We start from the raw sequence: 19,015 nt of genomic DNA, 5'->3' as shown, positions 1-19,015 counted from the left end.
CGCTGATTGGTCAATTGAGAACACCTTGAACCAAGTGATGGAGTAGAACAGGCCAACTGACTCTACAATCACAATTCGAATGTGGTTTAAGAATTAACACATTATTCCAACGGAAGAAAAGTCAAAGTATTCCAGAATTAGTCTGACAAAAATTCAGACCAGCCAAGTGAGGTGTCACTCATTTTGGTTCAAAAATGGCCAATTTTGATCAGTGTCACGCAACATCGTGCATTTATATAACATCTCTAACATAGTAAAACATCCTTTACGGGACGGTAATCAGACTAAAATTGACACCGAGCTAAAGAAGGAGACGTTAGGACAGATGATCAAAAGCTTGGTCAAAGAGGTAGGTTTTAAGTAGCACCTTAAAGGAGGAGCGAGAGGTGCAGAGGCAGCTTCAGGAAGAGAAGCACTCGCGAAAGTTATCAAAGGCGAATGATATATTTATATATAACATATAGGGGTTGTGACCGGGGCCCAGGAGAGACGTGAATCTGGGGCCCAGAAGAGGCGAGGGCCCAGGAGCAGCACAGGCCAGCCCACAATGCGATATGTGTGCACGCTCAGTCTGTGCAGCAGAGCTGGTCTCCAGTTAGTCTTGGGTAATCCTTGCCACTGGACCAAGACCTAGCTCTGTCAAACCCGTGTGATGGCTGGTGTGCAACGGCCACCACACGTTAAAAAAATCCACGCACATCCTTCATGATGTAGTTCGGGATCTGGAATATTAAGTTCTTCATTGAAACACCTGTGAACTCATCCCTTTTTGGTGTGGAAGCAAGTCATCCTCACTTTGAGGGACTGCCTATGATGATGATGATGGTGCAGAGACCTATCTTAAGACAGATTGAAAAGAGGTTAAGCAGAAAAATAGTGAAGGAAAGAATCAGATAAAACTACAGTGTGTACCTATTGGAGTGTGCCAGGATTTATATGCGGATGTGCAAAATATTAGCAATAAAATGAGGGAGCTAGAGGTATATATTAGAATGAAGGAACATTGTAACATTGACAGAAATTTTGGCGGTGGATATCTGCAGGTGTTATCCTGCTCGTCTGCTATACCTTTGGAGGAAGAGCTGTGGAAAATCTGTAAAAGTGGCGTAAAAAGTGTTCACAGATCTGGGGGTCCTTGTGCATGAAACACAAAAAGTTAGTATGCAAGTACAGCAAGTAATCAGGAAGGCAATTGAAATGTTGGCCTTTATTGCAAGAGGATAGAGTATAAAAGCAGAGAAGTCCTGCTACAACTGTACAAGGTATTGGTGAGGCGACAACTGGAGTACTGCATACAGTTTTGGTCTCCGTATTTAAGGAAGGATGTACTTGCATTGGAGGCTGTTCAGAGAAGGTTCATGAGGTTGATTCTGGAGATGAGGGGGTTGACTTATGAAGATAGGCTGAGTAGGTTGGGCCTATACTCATTGGAGTTCAGAAGAATGAGAGGTGATCTTATTGAAACATATAAGATAATGAGGGGGCTCGACAAGGTGGACGCAGAGAGGATATTTCCACACATAGGGGAGACTAGAACTAAGAGGCATAATCTTAGAATATCTGTAATATATGGGAAAAATTGAAGTTTCACAATGAGAAAAGATTACAAAAACAGATTTTCAAATTCAGGATAAAAATTGATGACAGACAGGTGAATTATCTAAATGAAATTCCATGGTCAAGAAATTGTGTACCGACCCATTCAGGGCAGGGCGATAACTTCAGGGAGTGCAAAATTATTGCAGGCTCAAAAAGGTTTGCAGCTGATGGGAATTTCCACTTTAGCGCTCCAAGAGGCAAGTGAAAGGTCCCATCAACTGCAAACCTTTTTATACTGGGTTACCTGCAGTGTGAAGGTAACCCTTAGGTCTCCAGCAGCAGCACCCTCTGGTGTACAGGCAAGGCATGTACAGTGTAAGGGTACATTCAGTGTTGCACAACAGTGTTACAGACATCACACAGTAAACAGGCATGCATACACAACAACACTTCTCCCCTAAGCATTTTTCATATCCTTATTGTCATGCCCAGGGGAGGTGATCAGTGGTGGGCTATGGGAGGTTGTGGTGAGGGTTGTATGGTTGCCAGGTGTGACCCCTGTGCTTGAGGCTGACCTCATACGTTTCCCCTCCCTCACACACAGACCATGTGGGTGTTACTGTTGTGGGATCCCTCGGGGGGGGTAGCCACGGCAGCAGTGGGTGATGTGTATACACTGTGATGTGGGTAGTTGTGGGCAGGGCCACAAGACTGGGTGGCCTCCTTGTCCACTGATGTTGTGGGGTGGTGGGCAGGGCCACAAGACTGGGTGGGCTCCTTGTCCACCAATTGGGATGAGGGTCAGGTCATCCCAGGGTTTGCCAGGGAAGCTGGAGGGTATTGGCCTCATGCTCCTGGTGTTGGCCCTGGTGGCCAGGGACTGTAGGGCTGGTCTGGTGCAGGTTGCCATTGGTGGTGGCTGGGCTGCCCATTGACCACTGTCCTTGTAGTGGGTCTGCTCCCACTGCCAGTGTGTGTGTCCTGCAAGGGGCATCACATTCGTTCCAAAGGTCCAGGCTACGTGGTCAGGTAGCCTGCTGGATCTGGGGGTCTCCCACAGGGGGATTCCATTGGCATCAGCATGATCCCTGTAGGACCCAATGTCCTTTGGCAATGTCCTACCGGTATACATTGACACCTTGGCTCTGATCACACGTAGATGTTAACAAATATGATGTGATTGGGATTACGGAGACGTGGCTCCAGGATGATCAGGGCTGGGAACTCAACATTCAGGGGTATTCAACATTCAGGAAGGATAGAATAAAAGGAAAAGGAGGTGGGGTAGCATTGCTGGTTAAAGAGGAGATTAATGCAATAGTTAGGAAAGACATTAGCTTGGATAATGTGGAATCTATATGGGTAGAGCTGCAGAACACCAAAGGGCAAAAAACGTTAGTAGGAGTTGTGTACAGACCTCCAAACAGTAATAGGGATGTTGGGGAGGGCATCAAATAGGAAATTAGGGGTGCATGCAATAAAGGTGTAGCAGTTATAATGGGTGACTTTAATATGCACATAGATTGGGCTAGCCAAACTGGAAGCAATACGGTGGAGGAGGATTTCCTGGAGTGCAGAAGGGATGGTTTTCTAGACCAATATGTTGAGGAACCAACTAGGGGGGAGGCCATCTTAGACTGAGTGTTGTGTAATGAGAGAGGATTAATTAGCAATCTCATTGTGCGAGGCCCCTTGGGGAAGAGTGACCATAATATGGTGGAATTCTGCATTAGGATGGAGAATGAAACAGTAAATTCAGAGACCATGGTCCAGAACTTAAAGAAGGGTAACTTTGAAGGTATGAGGCGTGAATTGGCTAGGATAGATTGGCGAATGATACTTAGGGGGTTGACTGTGGATGGGCAATGGCAGACATTTAGAGACCGCATGGATGAATTACAACAATTGTACATTCCTGTCTGGCGTAAAAATAAAAAAGGGAAGGTGGCTCAACTGTGGCTATCTAGGGAAATCAGGGATAGTATTAAAGCCAAGGAAGTGGCATACAAATTGGCCAGAAATAGCAGTGAACCTGGGGACTGGGAGAAATTTAGAACTCAACAGAGGAGGACAAAGGGTTTGATTAGGGCAGGGAAAATGGAGTACGAGAAGAAGCTTGCAGGGAACATTAAGGCGGATTGCAAAAGTTTCTATAGGTATGTAAAGAGAAAAAGGTTAGTAAAGACAAACGTAGGTCCCCTGCAGTCAGAATCAGGGGAAGTCATAACGGGGAATAAAGAAATGGCAGACCAATTGAACAAGTACTTTGGTTCGGTATTCACTAAAGAGGATACAAACAACCTTCCGGATATAAAAGGGGTCAGAGGGTCTAGTAAGGAGGGGGAACTGAGGGAAATCTTTATTAGTCGGGAAATTGTGTTGGGGAAATTGATGGGATTGAAGGCCGATAAATCCCCAGGGCCTGATGGACTGCATCCCAGAGTACTTAAGGAGGTGGCCTTGGAAATAGCGGATGCATTGACAGTCATTTTCCAACATTCCATTGACTCTGGATCAGTTCCTATGGAGTGGAGGGTAGCCAATGTAACCCCACTTTTTAAAAAAGGATGGAGAGAGAAAACAGGGAATTACAGACCGGTCAGCCTGACCTCAGTAGTGGGTAAAATGATGGAATCAATTATTAAGGATGTCATAGCAGTGCATCTGGAAAATGGTGACATGATAGGTCCAAGTCAGCATGGATTTGTGAAAGGGAAATCATGCTTGACAAATCTTCTGGAATTTTTTGAGGATGTTTCCAGTAAAGTGGACAAAGGAGAACCAGTTGATGTGGTATATTTGGACTTTCAGAAGGCTTTCGACAAGGTCCCACACAAGAGATTAATGTGCAAAGTTAAAGCACATGGGATTGGGGGTAGTGTGCTGACGTGGATTGAGAACTGGTTGTCAGACAGGAAGCAAAGAGTAGGAGTAAACGGGTACTTTTCAGAATGGCAGGCAGTGACTAGTGGGGTGCCGCAAGGTTCTGTGCTGGGGCCCCAGCTGTTTACATTGTACATTAATGATTTAGACGAGGGGATTAAATGCAGTATCTCCAAATTTGCGGATGACACTAAGTTGGGTGGCAGTATGAGCTGCGAGGAGGATGCTATTAGGCTGCAGAGTGACTTGGATAGGTTAGGTGAGTGGGCAAATGCATGGCAGATGAAATATAATGTGGATAAATGTGAGGTTATCCACTTTGGTGGTAAAAACAGAGAGACAGACTATTATCTGAATGGTGACAGATTAGGAAAAGGGAAGGTGCAACGAGACCTGGGTGTCATGGTACATCAGTCATTGAAGGTTAGCATGCAGGTACAGCAGGCGGTTAAGAAAGCAAATGGCATGTTGGCCTTCATAGCGAGGGGATTTGAGTACAGGGGCAGGGAGGTGTTGCTACAGTTGTACAGGGCCTTGGTGAGGCCACACCTGGAGTATTGTGTACAGTTTTGGTCTCCTAACTTGAGGAAGGACATTCTTGCTATTGAGGGAGTGCAGCGAAGATTCACCAGACTGATTCCCGGGATGGCGGGACTGACCTATCAAGAAAGACTGGATCAACTGGGCTTGTATTCACTGGAGTTCAGAAGAATGAGAGGGGACCTCATGGAAACGTTTAAAATTCTGACGGGTTTAGACAGGTTAGATGCAGGAAGAATGTTCCCAATGTTGGGGAAGTCCAGAACCAGGGGTCACAGTCTGAGGATAAGGGGTAAGCCATTTAGGACCGAGATGAGGAGAAACTTCTTCACCCAGAGAGTGGTGAACCTGTGGAATTCTCGACCACAGAAAGTTGTTGAGGCCAATTCACTAAATATATTCAAAAAGGAGTTAGATATAGTCCTTACTACTAGGGGGATCAAGGGTTATGGCGAGAAAGCAGGAAGGGGGTACTGAAGTTTCATGTTCAGCCATGAACTCATTGAATGGCGGTGCAGGCTAGAAGGGCTGAATGGCCTGCTCCTGCACCTATTTTCTATGTCTATGTTTCTATAGTCAAGCCTGCATTATACATTCTAGCATTTGCATCACTACTAGGTGTCCTGGTTTCAACTGACATGGTTACATTAGGCATTTCACAATCTCTATCATTACTGTTAAGCATAATAAACTTGTTCTTAACCTTACTGACACCTGCATTCATATCATTAGTCACATTAGTTAAACCAGCATCACAATTCATTGTTACATTGCATACATTTTCATACTTGCACCCTTTAATCGCATCTTTAGCTTTAAAGTCCGTGTACTCAAATAGTTGAAACTTCTCCTTTAAATTTCTTTGGTTACCGGTCTCCTTTAAGGGAGCCTTCAAATCCGATTGGCCGCTCGGTGTCATGTGATGCTCCTCCATGCTTACTGTTGGCATGGTGGCGGCCATTTTGATTACAAGTTCTGCTGCTTGTGGTGCTGCAGCCATTTTCTGGTCTTGCTGCAGGTAGGCTGTGGTTCGATCCTGGATGTTGGGAATCCATTTCGTTCATCGATGTTCACCTCTTGGAGTGCTGCCCCGGCCCGGAAAGTGGAGTTTGGATCCTCGGTCTTAGGGATTTCGCCAGGATGCTGTGGCCAGTCGAGCTGGACTGTGGAACCTCCGGATGCTGTGGTGGATCCATGTTCGAGGTTGATTGCTGGAGCCCGGAGGCCTGGGAGCAGCTTCGCTTGGACAGGCTGCCGTTGTGGTCGATTGGCAGGATTCATCCAAAGTTCTTCAAAGGTCGCTTGGCTCATCACAGATTGGCTCGCCCCTGTGTCGCTCTCCATAGAAACTGGGACCCCGTCGACGTCTGCTTTCATCGCCCATGGAGAACTTTTGGTGGAGCAGATATGAGTTCCATACTCTTCTTCCAGGGGTTGAGCAACTTCACCTTCATCTGTGTCAGAGCCCCGGTGATCAGCGGTGAGTAAAGCTTTCTCTGCACATTCTGTGAAGGTGCCCTTTCTCTTCGCAGCCTTTGTATGTATAGTCTTTGTAGCGGCACTGGTGGGCCCTGTGGTTTTCTCCACAGTGCCAGCACGGGGCCATCCGGTTTGCCCCTTGTGGCGGACTCAGGGTTGCGGGACTCAGGGCAGCATTTCTGCCTTTAGACGTATCCATGCGGTGCACTGCGCTCGCCGGTTTAGAGTCCTGGGTCAGTATTCGCCTGGAGTTGCTGGCCGAAACCATGTAGGCCTGGCTCACTTGATTTGCTTTCTGTAGGGTGACCATGATGTCAGCCGAGAGCAATTTGTGTAGGAGGCCTTCGTGGCCGATTCCGATGACAAATATGTCCCTTAGTGCTTCATTAAGGTGGTCGCCAAAATCACACGGTGCAGCTAGTCTTCTTAAGTGTGCAGCATACTTGGCAATTTCTTGGCCCTCAGGTCGCCGGTAAGTGTAGAACCGGTGCCTGGCTGTGAGGACGCTTTCTTTCGATTTCAGTTGTTCCTGTATGATTGTTACAAGTTGCTCATAGCTCTTGATGGTTGTCTTCTCCGGGGCTAGTAAGTCCCTGATGAGACCGTAGATGGTGGGCCCACAACTGCTAAGCAGGATGGCCCTGCGTTTGTTCGGTAGTGTAGCCGGTGTGTCCCTGTCCAGGTCGTTGGCTATAAAAAAAGTGTTCCAATCTTTCCACAAAAGCATCCCAATCTTTCCCCTCTGTAAATTGTTGAAAGTTGCTGAGGTTAGACATGTTGAGCGTGTAGTTCATGACCTCGTATTCCCGTCGCCAATTGTAGCGTATGTAGGCACCTTTAGTAATGACTCCACGAGGCAAGGTATGATACTTAAACTGTGTGGACCTGTAGTCCTTTATTTGCAGCTCCTGAGTGAGGACAACAAGCTGTGTATTCCTTTTTATACTGGGTTACCTGCAGTGTGCAGGTAACCCTTAGGTCTCCAGCAGCAGCACCCTGTGGTGTACAGGCAAGGTGTGTACAGTGTAAGGGTACATTCAGTGTTGCATAACAGTGTTACAGACATCACACAGTAAACAGGCATGCATACACAACAGAACCAATGGGAACCTGTTCAACCTTCATCGCTTCCAGGCTAGATCCAAGGTCGTCCCATCCTCTGTCATCGAACTACAGTACGCGGACTACGTTTGTGTCTGCGCACATTCAGAGGCTGAACTCCAAGCCATCGTCAACATCTTCTCCAAGGCAGACGAAAGCATGGGCCTTACACTAAACATCCATAAGACAAAGGTCCTCCACCAACCTGACCCTGCCACACAGCACTGCCCCTCCCCCCCCCCGCCCCCAAGTCATCAAAATCCACGGCGCATTCTTGGACAACGTGGACCATTTTCCATACCTCGGGAGCCTACTATCAGCAAGGGCAGACATTGACGGCGAGGTTGAACACCTCCTCCAGTGTGCCAGCGCAGCCTTCGGTCGCCTGAGGGACAGAGTGTTCGAAGACCAGGACCTCAAATCTGGCACCAAGCTTATGGTTTACAGGGCTGTAGTGATATCTGCCCTCCTATATGGCTCAGAGACGTGGACCATATACAGTAGACCCCTCAAAGCGCTGGAGAAATACCACCAACGCTGCCTCCGCAAGATCCTGCAAATCCACTGGGAGGATAGACGCACCATCAATGTTCTCGATCAGGTCAACATCCCCAGCTTCGAAGCACTGACCACACACGACCAGCTCTGTTGGGCGGGCCACATCGTCCACATGTCCGACATGAGACTCCCAAAGCATGCGCTCTATTCGGAACTCCTACATAGCAAGCAATCCCCAGGTGGGCAGAGGAAACGTTTCAAGGACAACCTCAAAGCCTCCTTGATAAAGTGCAACATCCCCACCGACACCTGGGAGTTCCTGGTCCAAGACCATCCTAAGTGCAGGAAGAGCATCCAGGGAGGACGCTGAGCATCTCGAGTCTCGTCGCCGAGAGCATGCAGAAAACAAGTGCAGGCAGCTGAAGGAGCGTGCGGCAAACCAGATTCCCTACCTACCCTTTCCTTCAACCACTGTCTGTCCCACCTGTGACAGAGACTGTGATTCCCATATTGGACTGTTCAGTCATTTTTACTGTGGAAGCAAGTCTTCCTCGATTTCAAGGGACTGCTTATGATGATGATGATGCTTCCTCATCCTCCAGCCTTGCCTCTAACCATGACTCCTATGTCCTCATTCCATCACACCTACTACCTGTCCCCGTCCTGTTGTCACCTCTATTGTTTCTCCTATGCCTTCTTAATCAGCCTTGCTCTGATCCCTCTTGCCAGAACATAATGAAGCCCGAAAATGTATATAGTGGCTGCAGAAGTGCTGGTTCTTTCCGAGAGCCAGCGTGAAGAGGGAAAGTGGATGGATGGTGCAAGACCAAGCGCTAGAAATAGCAGCGGCACAAGTATCAATTCCTTCCAAGCTGTGGAACCAGGAACTAGCAGGAAGGTCAAGCAGCCGAAGAAAAAACTGATGAGACCAGGTGACTGAAGAACATTTCAGTCACCTGGTCTCATCAGGAGATCCAAACTGTACCTGTGCAGAGGGCTAAGTAGCTGGAGAAAAAAAGGGGAGGCCAAAGATGCAGCCATGGAAGGACCATAAACACGCAGGGTGGAGCAATGTGGCTGAAGAAGGACCTTGAACTTATAGTGAGACAGGGAGATCACGCAGCCAAAGGCAAAAACAGGCGGTGGAAACATTACTGAACAAAATTTTTTTAGGCTAGGACTAGAAACCTGCGGGAAAACAGGGAGTCCAGAAGCCAAAAACAGGTGAATAAATGCTTAGGACTGAGGGCTGGGTACCATCAGGGAGGCTAGCTAATTCGTGGGATGTGGGCATTGCTGGCAAGGCTGGCATTTATTGCCTATCCCTAGTTTTCCTGAGAAGGTGATGGTGGGCCTTCTTCCTGAACCTCTGTGGTCTATGTGGTGAAGTTGCTACCACAATGCTGTCAAGTAGGGAGTTCCAGGATTTTGACCCAGCGACGATGAAGGGACAGCAATATACATATAAATCAGGATGGTGTGTGATTTGGAGCTGATGGTGTTTCCATACACCATTAGCCTTCTAATTGGTGAAGGATGCGGGTTTGGCAGGTTCTGCCAAAGAAGCATTGATGAGTTTCTACACTGCATCCTATAGATAGTACACACTGCAGCCACAGTCTGTCATTTGTAGATGGGATGGATGTCTAGGCTAGTGGATGATGTGCAATCAAGTGGACTGCTTCATCGTGGATGGTGTTGAGATTCTTGAATGATGTCATAGCTGCATCCATCCAGGAAAGTATGCCATCACACTCCTGACTTGTGCCTTGTAGGTGATTGAGAGACATTGGGGAGTCAGGACGTGAGCCACTTGCCACAGAATATCCAGCATTTGACCTGGTCTAGTATCCACAGTATTTATGTGACTGGTCCAGTTGAATTTCTAATCAATGGTGACCCCTACCCCCCCTCTCAGAATGTTGATGGTGGGGAACTTGCCAATGATAATAGTGTTGAATGTCAAGGGGTGGTGGTTGGGCTCTCTCTTGTTGGAGATGGTCATTGCCTGGCACTTATTGGCACAAAAGTTACTTGGCACATCAGCCAAGCATGGATTTTGTTCAGGCTTTTCTGCATGCGGACATAGACTGCTTCATTATCTGAGGAATTGTGAATGGAGCTGAACACTGAAATCATCAGTGAACAGCCACACTTCTGACTTTATTGATGAAGCAGCTACAGATAGTTGGGCCTAGGATGTTGTAAAGAACTCCTGCAGTGATGTCTTGGGACTGAGATGATTGGCCTCCAACAACTAGAACCATCTTCCTTTATGCCAAGTATAATTCCAGCCACTAGAGAGTATTTTCCCCTGATCCTCATTGACTTTAGTCTTACTAGGGTTCCTTGGTACCACACTAGGTTTAATGCTGCCTTGATGTCAAGGGAAGTCACTTTGGAATTCAGCTCTAGTGTCCATGTTTCAACGATGACTGTAATGAGGTCTGGAGCTGAGTCGTGCTGATAAAACCTAAACTGAGTATTGTTGAGCAGGTTATTGATGAGCAAGTGCTGCTTGATAGCACTGTTGATGACTCCTTCCATCATTTAGCTGATGATTGGGAGTAGGCTGAGAGGGTGGTAATTGGCAAGGTTGGATTTGTCCTTTTTGTGGAAAGAGCATACCTCGCCAACTTTCCACATTATCAGGTATATGCCAATGTTGTAGCTGTACTAGAAAAGCTTAGCTTCGGCCATGGCTAGTTCTGGAGCACATGTCTTCATCATAAAACCAGGATGTTGTTGGTGTCTGTAGCCTTTGCTAAGTTCAGTGCACTTACTCCACTTGTTCCATGTCCTCATAACTTACTCCACAACTCAATTTTGGATGAAAAAAGTTTCACCATTTTTATTCCTAACTTCTTTTAAATTGTATAATTTCAATTTGTATGGTTTTTGAACCTTTCATTACACTGAACAATGTTTCCGTATTAGGTTTGCGAATTCTCTTCATATTCTTGAAAGTTTCAGTTAAATTACCTGGTAGCTTCTTCTTTTCCAAAAATGCAGAACCTCCTCTTCCTTATAAACTTAAATTCCTGATAGCCGGAACCACCTTTATTTGCCTGGCTTTGTATCGTCAAAGATAATGACCTGGAATTTGCGGTTGTATTGATGGTGAAACTGCCTGCGTCGCCGTTATTACTGTGTAAAACTGACAGCAACTTCTGACGTCCGCACATGCGCAGTTAAACCCGGAAATCCAGAAGTTGCTGTCAGTGATACCCTGCTCCTCCGCAACATGCGGTTTTTCAGTCTTCGCAGATGTAATCAACACAGAATCAATTATTTGAATTGAACTTCAACTTTTTACACACTATTCTCGCTGTAAAAAACAATGAAAATGTTAAGCCTTGTTCAATAATGAGTGTTTAATGGCAAACTAAGTCATAATTACTGCTGAACAACCTCTCTGGTCCTGAAAAACTAATGTTACAGGTGTGGCGTCTCATTCGCTCAGAAGAACATTTAAAAGTTCCATGATTTTTAAAATAATAAAAATTATTTTTTTTTTGTTGCTTAGTTTGTTTGTGATATTGCAGCTTCAACCTTAATCCCATGTTAATACCAATCTTTATTGTGCTTTCTGTACAATGATTAAAATATGAATTATATTTCAACTTTTTTAAGTCCCTGTGAGAATTCTTCAATCTGATTGGCTGATCAGCCTGCTTGCTGTCTGTCCTGTTGCTGGACTACAACAGATCCCCTATAAATGGCACCAAGTTCAAAGTGAAGTCGGAATAGAGGAAATCTACGCTCTAGAGCACGCTAAATCCTTGTGGGCGGCTTTAATCAAGGTCAGCGGCGAGCGCAGTCCCATCACCACTGTCTGCAAAATACGGGCCATTCATTTCCTTCCTATAATGGGGTGACAAATAACATTAGGCTTTCTGAGGTTCACTGGGAAGAAAAAAGATAACAGTCATTTCCCAAAAAGCATAGCAAGACCAATCCTTAGGGGATACAGAACCGATTGCCAACTCTATGTGAGAGGAGGAAGAATTGCAAAGATAACACTTCCTGATGTAAAATAAACTTTCAAATCCTCTCAGTGTCCGAAGAAAGAAGCTGGGAGGTCTGATGTAGCTAGTCTCATTATATGTGACTTTGCAGGAAAGGGGCCCCCAAGTCTGGAACATTTTCTCCTGCTGAAAATACAGAGGGGCCGAAATTGGTTGATACCGATGATCCGCCCATTTCTCGGTAATATGTCGTTTCATACTGCCGAGACTGAAGAAGGTTAAATTGGTGAAAACATTTTCGGCGGTGTGTCAGTGGTCTGCATCGGATGGTATGCATCTTAGTAGTCGACCAAGATCAACTCTTTGTTTGATGGGCGGTGTGGCACGGAACTGCGCATGTGCAAATTTTTTTTCCCCGATTTTTTTTCACAAATGTTTTACCCATGATTTCGGGGGTCAGGGGTCACCCATGCATGTGCAGTGAGTTGAGGAGAGAGAGAGAGAGTGAGAAGGAACAGCAAGGTAGTCGAAGGCCAGTGAGTTTAAAAATAAATAACACATTGGTAAAAAATTGGTAGCAACTAATAATTATTCAATTTCAACACAAGAACAGATATTTAAGAAGGGAAAATTAATATCCAGAAAAAAATGATGCAAATGTTAAAGAAAACCGCCAAGCACAGGAATATCGAGAAGGAGGGGAGGTTGAGGGCGCTCGCCTTCGATGAAACGGAGTTACCTGCCCTTCTGGAGCACATCACAGAGAGGTACTCTGACCTCACCAAGGGTGGTAGTGGAAAGCCCCTCCCAAAGGAGTACAACCGAATTTGGGATGAGATCGGGGAGGCTGTGTCCACGAAAAGTACGATGGTACACACTGGGGAAAGGTGCCGTAAGAGGTGGAACGACCTGGTGAGGGTTGCAAGAGTAAGTAATGATTTTATTTATGCCCCGCCCTCCCCGCCATGCGTTATATACCATGTAAATGTAGGTTTAGTGGGTGATATTTATCTTAAGGTTACGGCGATGTATTCATGCTTTTCAGGCAAAGACGAGGATCAACGCAGTGCTTTGTGTGTGTGTATGTGTGTCTGTCTGTGCCATGTTAAATGGATTGAAGATTTATTTATATTTTTAATTTACTTCCCGTTCTGCAGAGGAAGACATCTGCAATAGCAGCTCTCAGCGTCACACCGGGGGGCAGCCCCACAATCCAGGAGCCACTTACAGATACCAAGATCCGTGCCCTGTCCCTGGTTGGGGATAGCAACCGTGTCACCAGTGGCATTGAAGCTCACCCACTCACACAAGATGGTAAGTTAAATAAAATGCAGTCTGTGTTGCGGTCCTATCATGTCACTGTAATGTTGGCCTGATGTAATGTAATGTAAGTTTATTGCACTGTAATGTTAGCCTCATGTGATGTACTGGAATGTTGGGGGCATGTAACGCAATTCATATATGTATTCTGTATGCGATATGTAATGCAGTACTGCAGCAGTGGTGGATATTTAAGTAAAACTGCGATAAGTCACTGTACTATGTGCTCATGTAACCCTCACCCCTTCCCTGCTGCCAAGCTTTTTGAAATATTTTGTACTTCCAGACGCCAATGATTCAGACCACAGTGACACCGACGACAGATCCACTGCCTCCACCTCTGGCGTCACCCAGCCCTCTCCAGCAGCCAGTGGAGGTGGAGCTAGTGTTGGAGACGGAGGAGGAAGCACCAGCTCCATGTGGGACAGCTGGAACATCCTCCACCACCACCGAGTCTATATTCATGGGATTCCCCCATGGGTCCTCTGAATCTGCCGGACCAAGCCATGCGCAGCAAGGCACCCCTAGTGTTGCAGCGCCTTTGCCGCAGTGACGGAGGTTGGTGGAGGAAAGGTCGATTGCTGTACCAGGACATGGTGCGTCTGTCACAGGCCAGCGTCGGCATAGGTCAAGAGTTGCCATGCAGCAATCGACAGGATCGGAACATGGCATGGAACCCCCATGTGCCATAGTAGTCAGGTCGACGGTATTGTGTTCCTAACACAGATGAGGCTGCACACAGGGAGGTTAAAGTAACAGTGACCGCAGTCTTTAATAAGACACTCCAGAGTGAGGAACAGGCCTTAGGGGCCGACTTATATACAGTGCTCCCAAGGGATGCTGGGATCCCTTGGGACTTCAGGGGATGAGCTCCCTGGTGGCGGAACATGGGAATGATACACAACAGCACTCCCCTTGCAAAGTCAAAGTGAAAACTATTTACAAGGTGAGGCATTTGAGAGCCTTTCTTTCCCTAGTGGACCGCCTCGGTACAAATGTCGGTTCTGGTCTGTTGGCTGTGCCCTCACTGGACTGGCATGTTGTTGGCCCTGCAGGGCTGCTAGGTGAGCCTGGCCTTGCTGGGCTGTTGGGCGGGATGGGTTTGATTTCCTGGTCCGACGTGGTGTCGTTGATTCTTTGGGTGTGTGGTGTGGGCTCGAAAAAGGTGGTGTCTGCTGTGGGTTGTTCAGGGCAGTCTAAACCGCAGCCTCGTTTGGTTCAGGCGCTTTCTGCAAATTTTTCCATTGTCTAGTTTGACTACAAACACCTTATTCCCTTCTTTAGCTATCACCGTGCCCGCGATCCACTTGGGACCATGTCCATAGTTTAGCACATACACAGGATCATTCAGATCAATTTCCCGTGACACAGTGGCGCGACCATCATTTACATTTTGTTGCTGCCGCCTGCTCTCTACCTGATCATACAGGTTGGGGTGAACCAGCGAGAGTCTGGTTTTAAGTGTCCTTTTCATGAGTAGCTCAGCCGGGGGCACCCCTGTGAGCGAGTGGGGTATTGTGCGGTAGCTGAGCAGTACTCGGGATAGGCGGGTTTGGAGTGAGCCTTCTGTGACTCGTTTAAGGCTCTGTTTGATGGTTTGTACTGCCCGCTCTGCCTGCCCATTGGAGGCTGGTTTAAACGGGGCCGAGGTGACATGTTTGATCCCATTGCAGGTCATGAATTCTTTAAATTCGGCACTGGTGAAACATGGCCCGTTGTCACTGATCAGTATGTCAGGCAGGCCGTGGGTGGCAAACATGGCCCCCAGGCTTTCAATGGTGGCGGTGGCGGTGCTTCCCGACATTATTTCACGTTCAATCCATTTTGAAAAAGCATCCACCACCACCAGGAACATTTTACCGAGAAACAGGCCCGCATAGTCGACATGGATCCTCGACCATGGTCTGGAGGGCCAGGACCACAAACTTAGTGGTGCCTCTCTGGGCGCGTTGCTCAACTGAGCACATATGCTGCATTGCCGTACACAGGACTCTAAGTCAGAGTCGATACCGGGCCACCACACGTGGGATCTGGCTATCGCTTTCATCATTACTATACCCGGGTGTGTGCTGTGGAGATCCGAGATGAACGTCTCCCTGCCCTTTTTTGGTAGCACTACGTGATTACCCCACAACAGGCAGTCTGACTGAATGGACAGCTCGTCCTTTCACCGCTGGAATGGCTTGATTAGCTCTTGCATTTCAACAGGGATGCTGGCCCAGTTCCCATGCAGTGAACAGTTTTTTTATTAGGGACAGCAGAGGATTTTGGCTGGTCAAAGTCCTAATCTGATGGGCCGTGACAGGTGATTTATCATTTTCAAACGCTTCCATGATCATCAACAAGTCTGCGGGCTGTGCCACCATCAACAAGTTTGCAGGCTGCGCCATTTCCACCCCCGTGGTGGGCAATGGTGGCCGACTGAGAGCATCCGCACAGTTCTCGGTGCCTGTGGAGGATGATTATAGCTAAAAGCTGATAGCGCGAGTGCCCACCTTTGTATGCGGGCTGAGGCATTAGTATTTATCCCCTTGTTTTCAGCGAACAGGGATGTGAGGGGCTTGTGATCGGTTTCCAGCTCAAATTTGAGGCCAAACAGGCACTGATGCATTTTATTTACACCGAACACACACGCTAATGCCTCTTTCTCAATCATGCTGTAGGCCCTCTCGGCCTTAGACAAGCTCCTGGAAGCATAGGCGACAGGTTGCAACTTCCCCGCAATGTTAGCTTGTAATACACACCCGACTCCGTACGGCGACGCGTCACATGCTAGCACATGTCTTTTACACGGCTTATTCAATACAAGCAACTTGTTGGAGCATAAAATATTTCTAGCTTTCTCAAAAGCAATTACTTGTTTTTTTTCCCCATACCCAGTTCTCACCTTTGCGCAATTACACGTGTAGGGCCCGACCCGTGACCAATATGTCGTCCAGAAAGACCACTGTGTGTGGTATCGACTTGAGTAGGTTCTCCATGTTTCTCTGGAAGAGCGCTGCAACCGACCGAATTCCAAATGGGCATCTGTTGTAGATGAACAGTCCCTTGTGCGTGTTGATGCAGATGAGGCCCTTCGAAGACTCCTCCAGCTCCTGCGTCATGTAGGCCGAAGTCAGGTCGAGCTTGGTGAATGTCTTGCCTCCTGCAAGCGTCGCAAATAGGTCGTCTGCCTTAGGTAGCAGGTATTGGTCCTGTAGCGATAAACGATTAATAGCTACTTTATAATCGCCGCAAATCCTGACCGTGCCATCACTTTTGAGTACTGGAACAATCGGGCTGGCCCACTGGCTGAATTCCACTGGGGAGATGATGCCCTCGCGTTGCAGCCTGTCCAGCTCGATTTCCACTCTCTCCCTTATCATGTGAGGTACCGCTCGCGCTTTGAGGTGAATGGGTCATGCCTCTGGGACCAATTGGATCCGCACCTTCGCCCCGGAAAAGTTTCCAATGCCTGGCTCAAAAACGGAAGGAAATTTGTGAAGAACCTGGGTACATGAGGCCTCATCGACATGTGATAGAGCTCGGATGTCATCCCAGTTCCAGTGGATTTTGCCCAGCCAGCTCCTTCCAAGCAGTGTGGGGCCATCTCCCAGGACAATCCAGAGTGGCAGTTCGTGCACGTGCACGTGTAGGTGACCTTGACCATGGCGCTGCCCAGGACCGTGATAAGCTCTTTGGTGTACGTTCTCAGTTTCGTGTGGATGGGGCTCAGGGCTGGTCTGAATGCCTTGTTGCACCACAGTCTCTCAAACATCTTTTTACTCGTGATGGATTGGCTAGCGCCAGTGTCCAGTTCCATGGGTACAGATAAGCCATTCAATTTTACATTTAGCATTATAGGTGGACATTTCGTCGAAAAAGTGTGCACCCCATGTACTTCAGCATCTGCCTCCTCTCTGAGGCTCGAAATTGCTTTGATCCACCATGGACCGATCTTCCTCTGCCACGTGGTGGTTAGCAGGTTTTGCAGATCTTGCAGCTCGTTTGCAAGCTCGTTGGAGGTGCCCCATTGTTTCACAGCTCTTGCAAACATACCCTTTGAAGCAGCATGAATCGGCTGAATGGAAGCCTCCACAACGCCAACAAGGTGTGAACTGCCTTGCATTCATCCTTTGTTGCGGACTCAGTCATCTGGGTCACCTGAGGCCTGCTGGCAGTTGCAGACTCGTGGTTTCTGCCCTGTACATTTCGGCTCACAAACACAATTCCAGTTAATTTATGAACATTGCTAGCACTTGTAATGCTGAGAGATTTGTTTGATGTTATCACTGGTGGACATATTCACCTGTGTTATCGCAATGGCCTTACTGAGGGTCGGTGTCTCCACAGTCAAAAGTTTTCGTAGGATGGTCTCGTGGCCAATGCCCAGTACAAAAAAGTCTCTGAGCATCTGCTCCAGGTAGCCATCAAACTCACATTGTCCTGCAAGTCGCCTTAGCTCGGCGACGTAGCTCGCCATTTCCTGATCTTCAGATTGCTGGCACGTGTAGAACCGATACATCGCCATCAGCACGCTCTCCCTCGGATTAAGATGCTCCCGAACCAGTGTACACAGCTCCTCATACGACTTATCTGTGGGTTTCACCGGAGCCAGAAGATGCTGGGATCTCTTGGGACTTCAGGGGATGAGCTCCCTGGTGGCGGAACATGGGAGTGCATGCTTTACAGATACACAACAGACGGCATCTGAGGATGGAGAGCTGACATCATCTCCCAGCTCTGAAGCCTCACCATCCTCACGAGCTTCTCCTGAGGCACCAGTTATTGCGCCTGCAATGTCTCACTCTCCCGCCCCCCCCCCCCCCAAACGACAGCAATGGCACTTGGGGTGCGGTGCTGGACGCTGGCTTGGTATATACCTGGGGATGTCCATGCCCACGGGCATCGTGAAAGGGAAGGACGGCAATAAGAAAGGGGAGAATAGTTCCAAGGGTGGTGTATCACGCGGCCGCGGAAGGGACAGAGGGCGTGGGTGGGGAAAGTAAAGGGTTTGTTATTAAAGTTATAAAATGTTTGTTAAAGTTTTGTAAGTTTTGTTACATTTTTTATTAAAGTTGTAAAAACAGCTGTTAATTTTTACAAAGTTTGGAAATTGTATTTTTTAAAATTTTTAGATAAATGTTTGAATTGAATTTAACCACTCTTGTACAGTGTCAAACTTTTGGGGTAACAGTCATGAGGGTCCCAAAATGCAGCAGCTCCACATTCAAGCAAAGCGTTCAGTAATGAACTGCTGACTTAAGAATTTTGCAGTGGCACACACTCCACGTGCCCTCTGCTGTGGTGTTGGGGGTGGTGCTATGGAGGCCCTGACCTGCGAGAAACCATCAGCGGCAGGTCGAGGCCATAAAAGAAGTGGTGTGCGGAACCTGGACTGCGTGGAGGCATACCACTACAAGGTACAGCGCGAGCTGGTGCAGGAGGGCAATGGCAGCGAAGAGTGACGTCAGCAAGGTCCAGATCAGTGATTGGAGCGTGGGCAGATGCAGCAGGAGCGGTGAGATTGGGGCGAAGAAGCTGTGAGAGACTGGAAGGATGTGATCGGGGCCCAGGGAAGGCGTGAGTTCGGGGCCAGGGGCCCGAGGGCAGCACGAGCCAGCCCACACCGATTTGTGTGCGCACTAGGTCTGTGCAGCAGAGCAGGTCTCCAGTTGTCTTGGGTAATCCTTGCCACTGGACCAAGA

The 19,015-nt window shown here is 47.7% G+C and overlaps 1 protein-coding gene across 2 annotated transcripts; it reads left to right on the top strand.

The window, feature by feature from the left end:
- Positions 1 to 3: 3 nt before the first annotated feature.
- LOC139275183 (myb-related transcription factor, partner of profilin-like) lies at positions 4 to 18,312 on the top strand. Of its 2 annotated transcripts, none has more exons than XM_070892295.1 (3): positions 4 to 349; positions 13,166 to 13,322; positions 13,615 to 18,312. In XM_070892295.1, exons 1-3 carry the CDS (start codon positions 326 to 328, stop codon positions 13,815 to 13,817), a joined length of 384 nt encoding a protein of 127 aa, XP_070748396.1. In that variant the 5' UTR covers positions 4 to 325; the 3' UTR covers positions 13,818 to 18,312. The 2 variants fall into 2 exon arrangements, with proteins under 2 accessions (XP_070748396.1, XP_070748395.1); XM_070892294.1 differs by lacking the exon at positions 4 to 349 and adding an exon at positions 12,495 to 12,935.
- The last annotated feature ends 703 nt before the right edge of the window (positions 18,313 to 19,015 follow it).

This window comes from Pristiophorus japonicus, chromosome 10, assembly GCF_044704955.1.
Source record: "Pristiophorus japonicus isolate sPriJap1 chromosome 10, sPriJap1.hap1, whole genome shotgun sequence".
In the NCBI taxonomy this organism is placed as follows: Eukaryota; Metazoa; Chordata; class Chondrichthyes; family Pristiophoridae; genus Pristiophorus; species Pristiophorus japonicus.
Note: the sequence above shows the minus strand (reverse complement) of the source record. Positions and strands in the feature narration are given on the sequence as shown.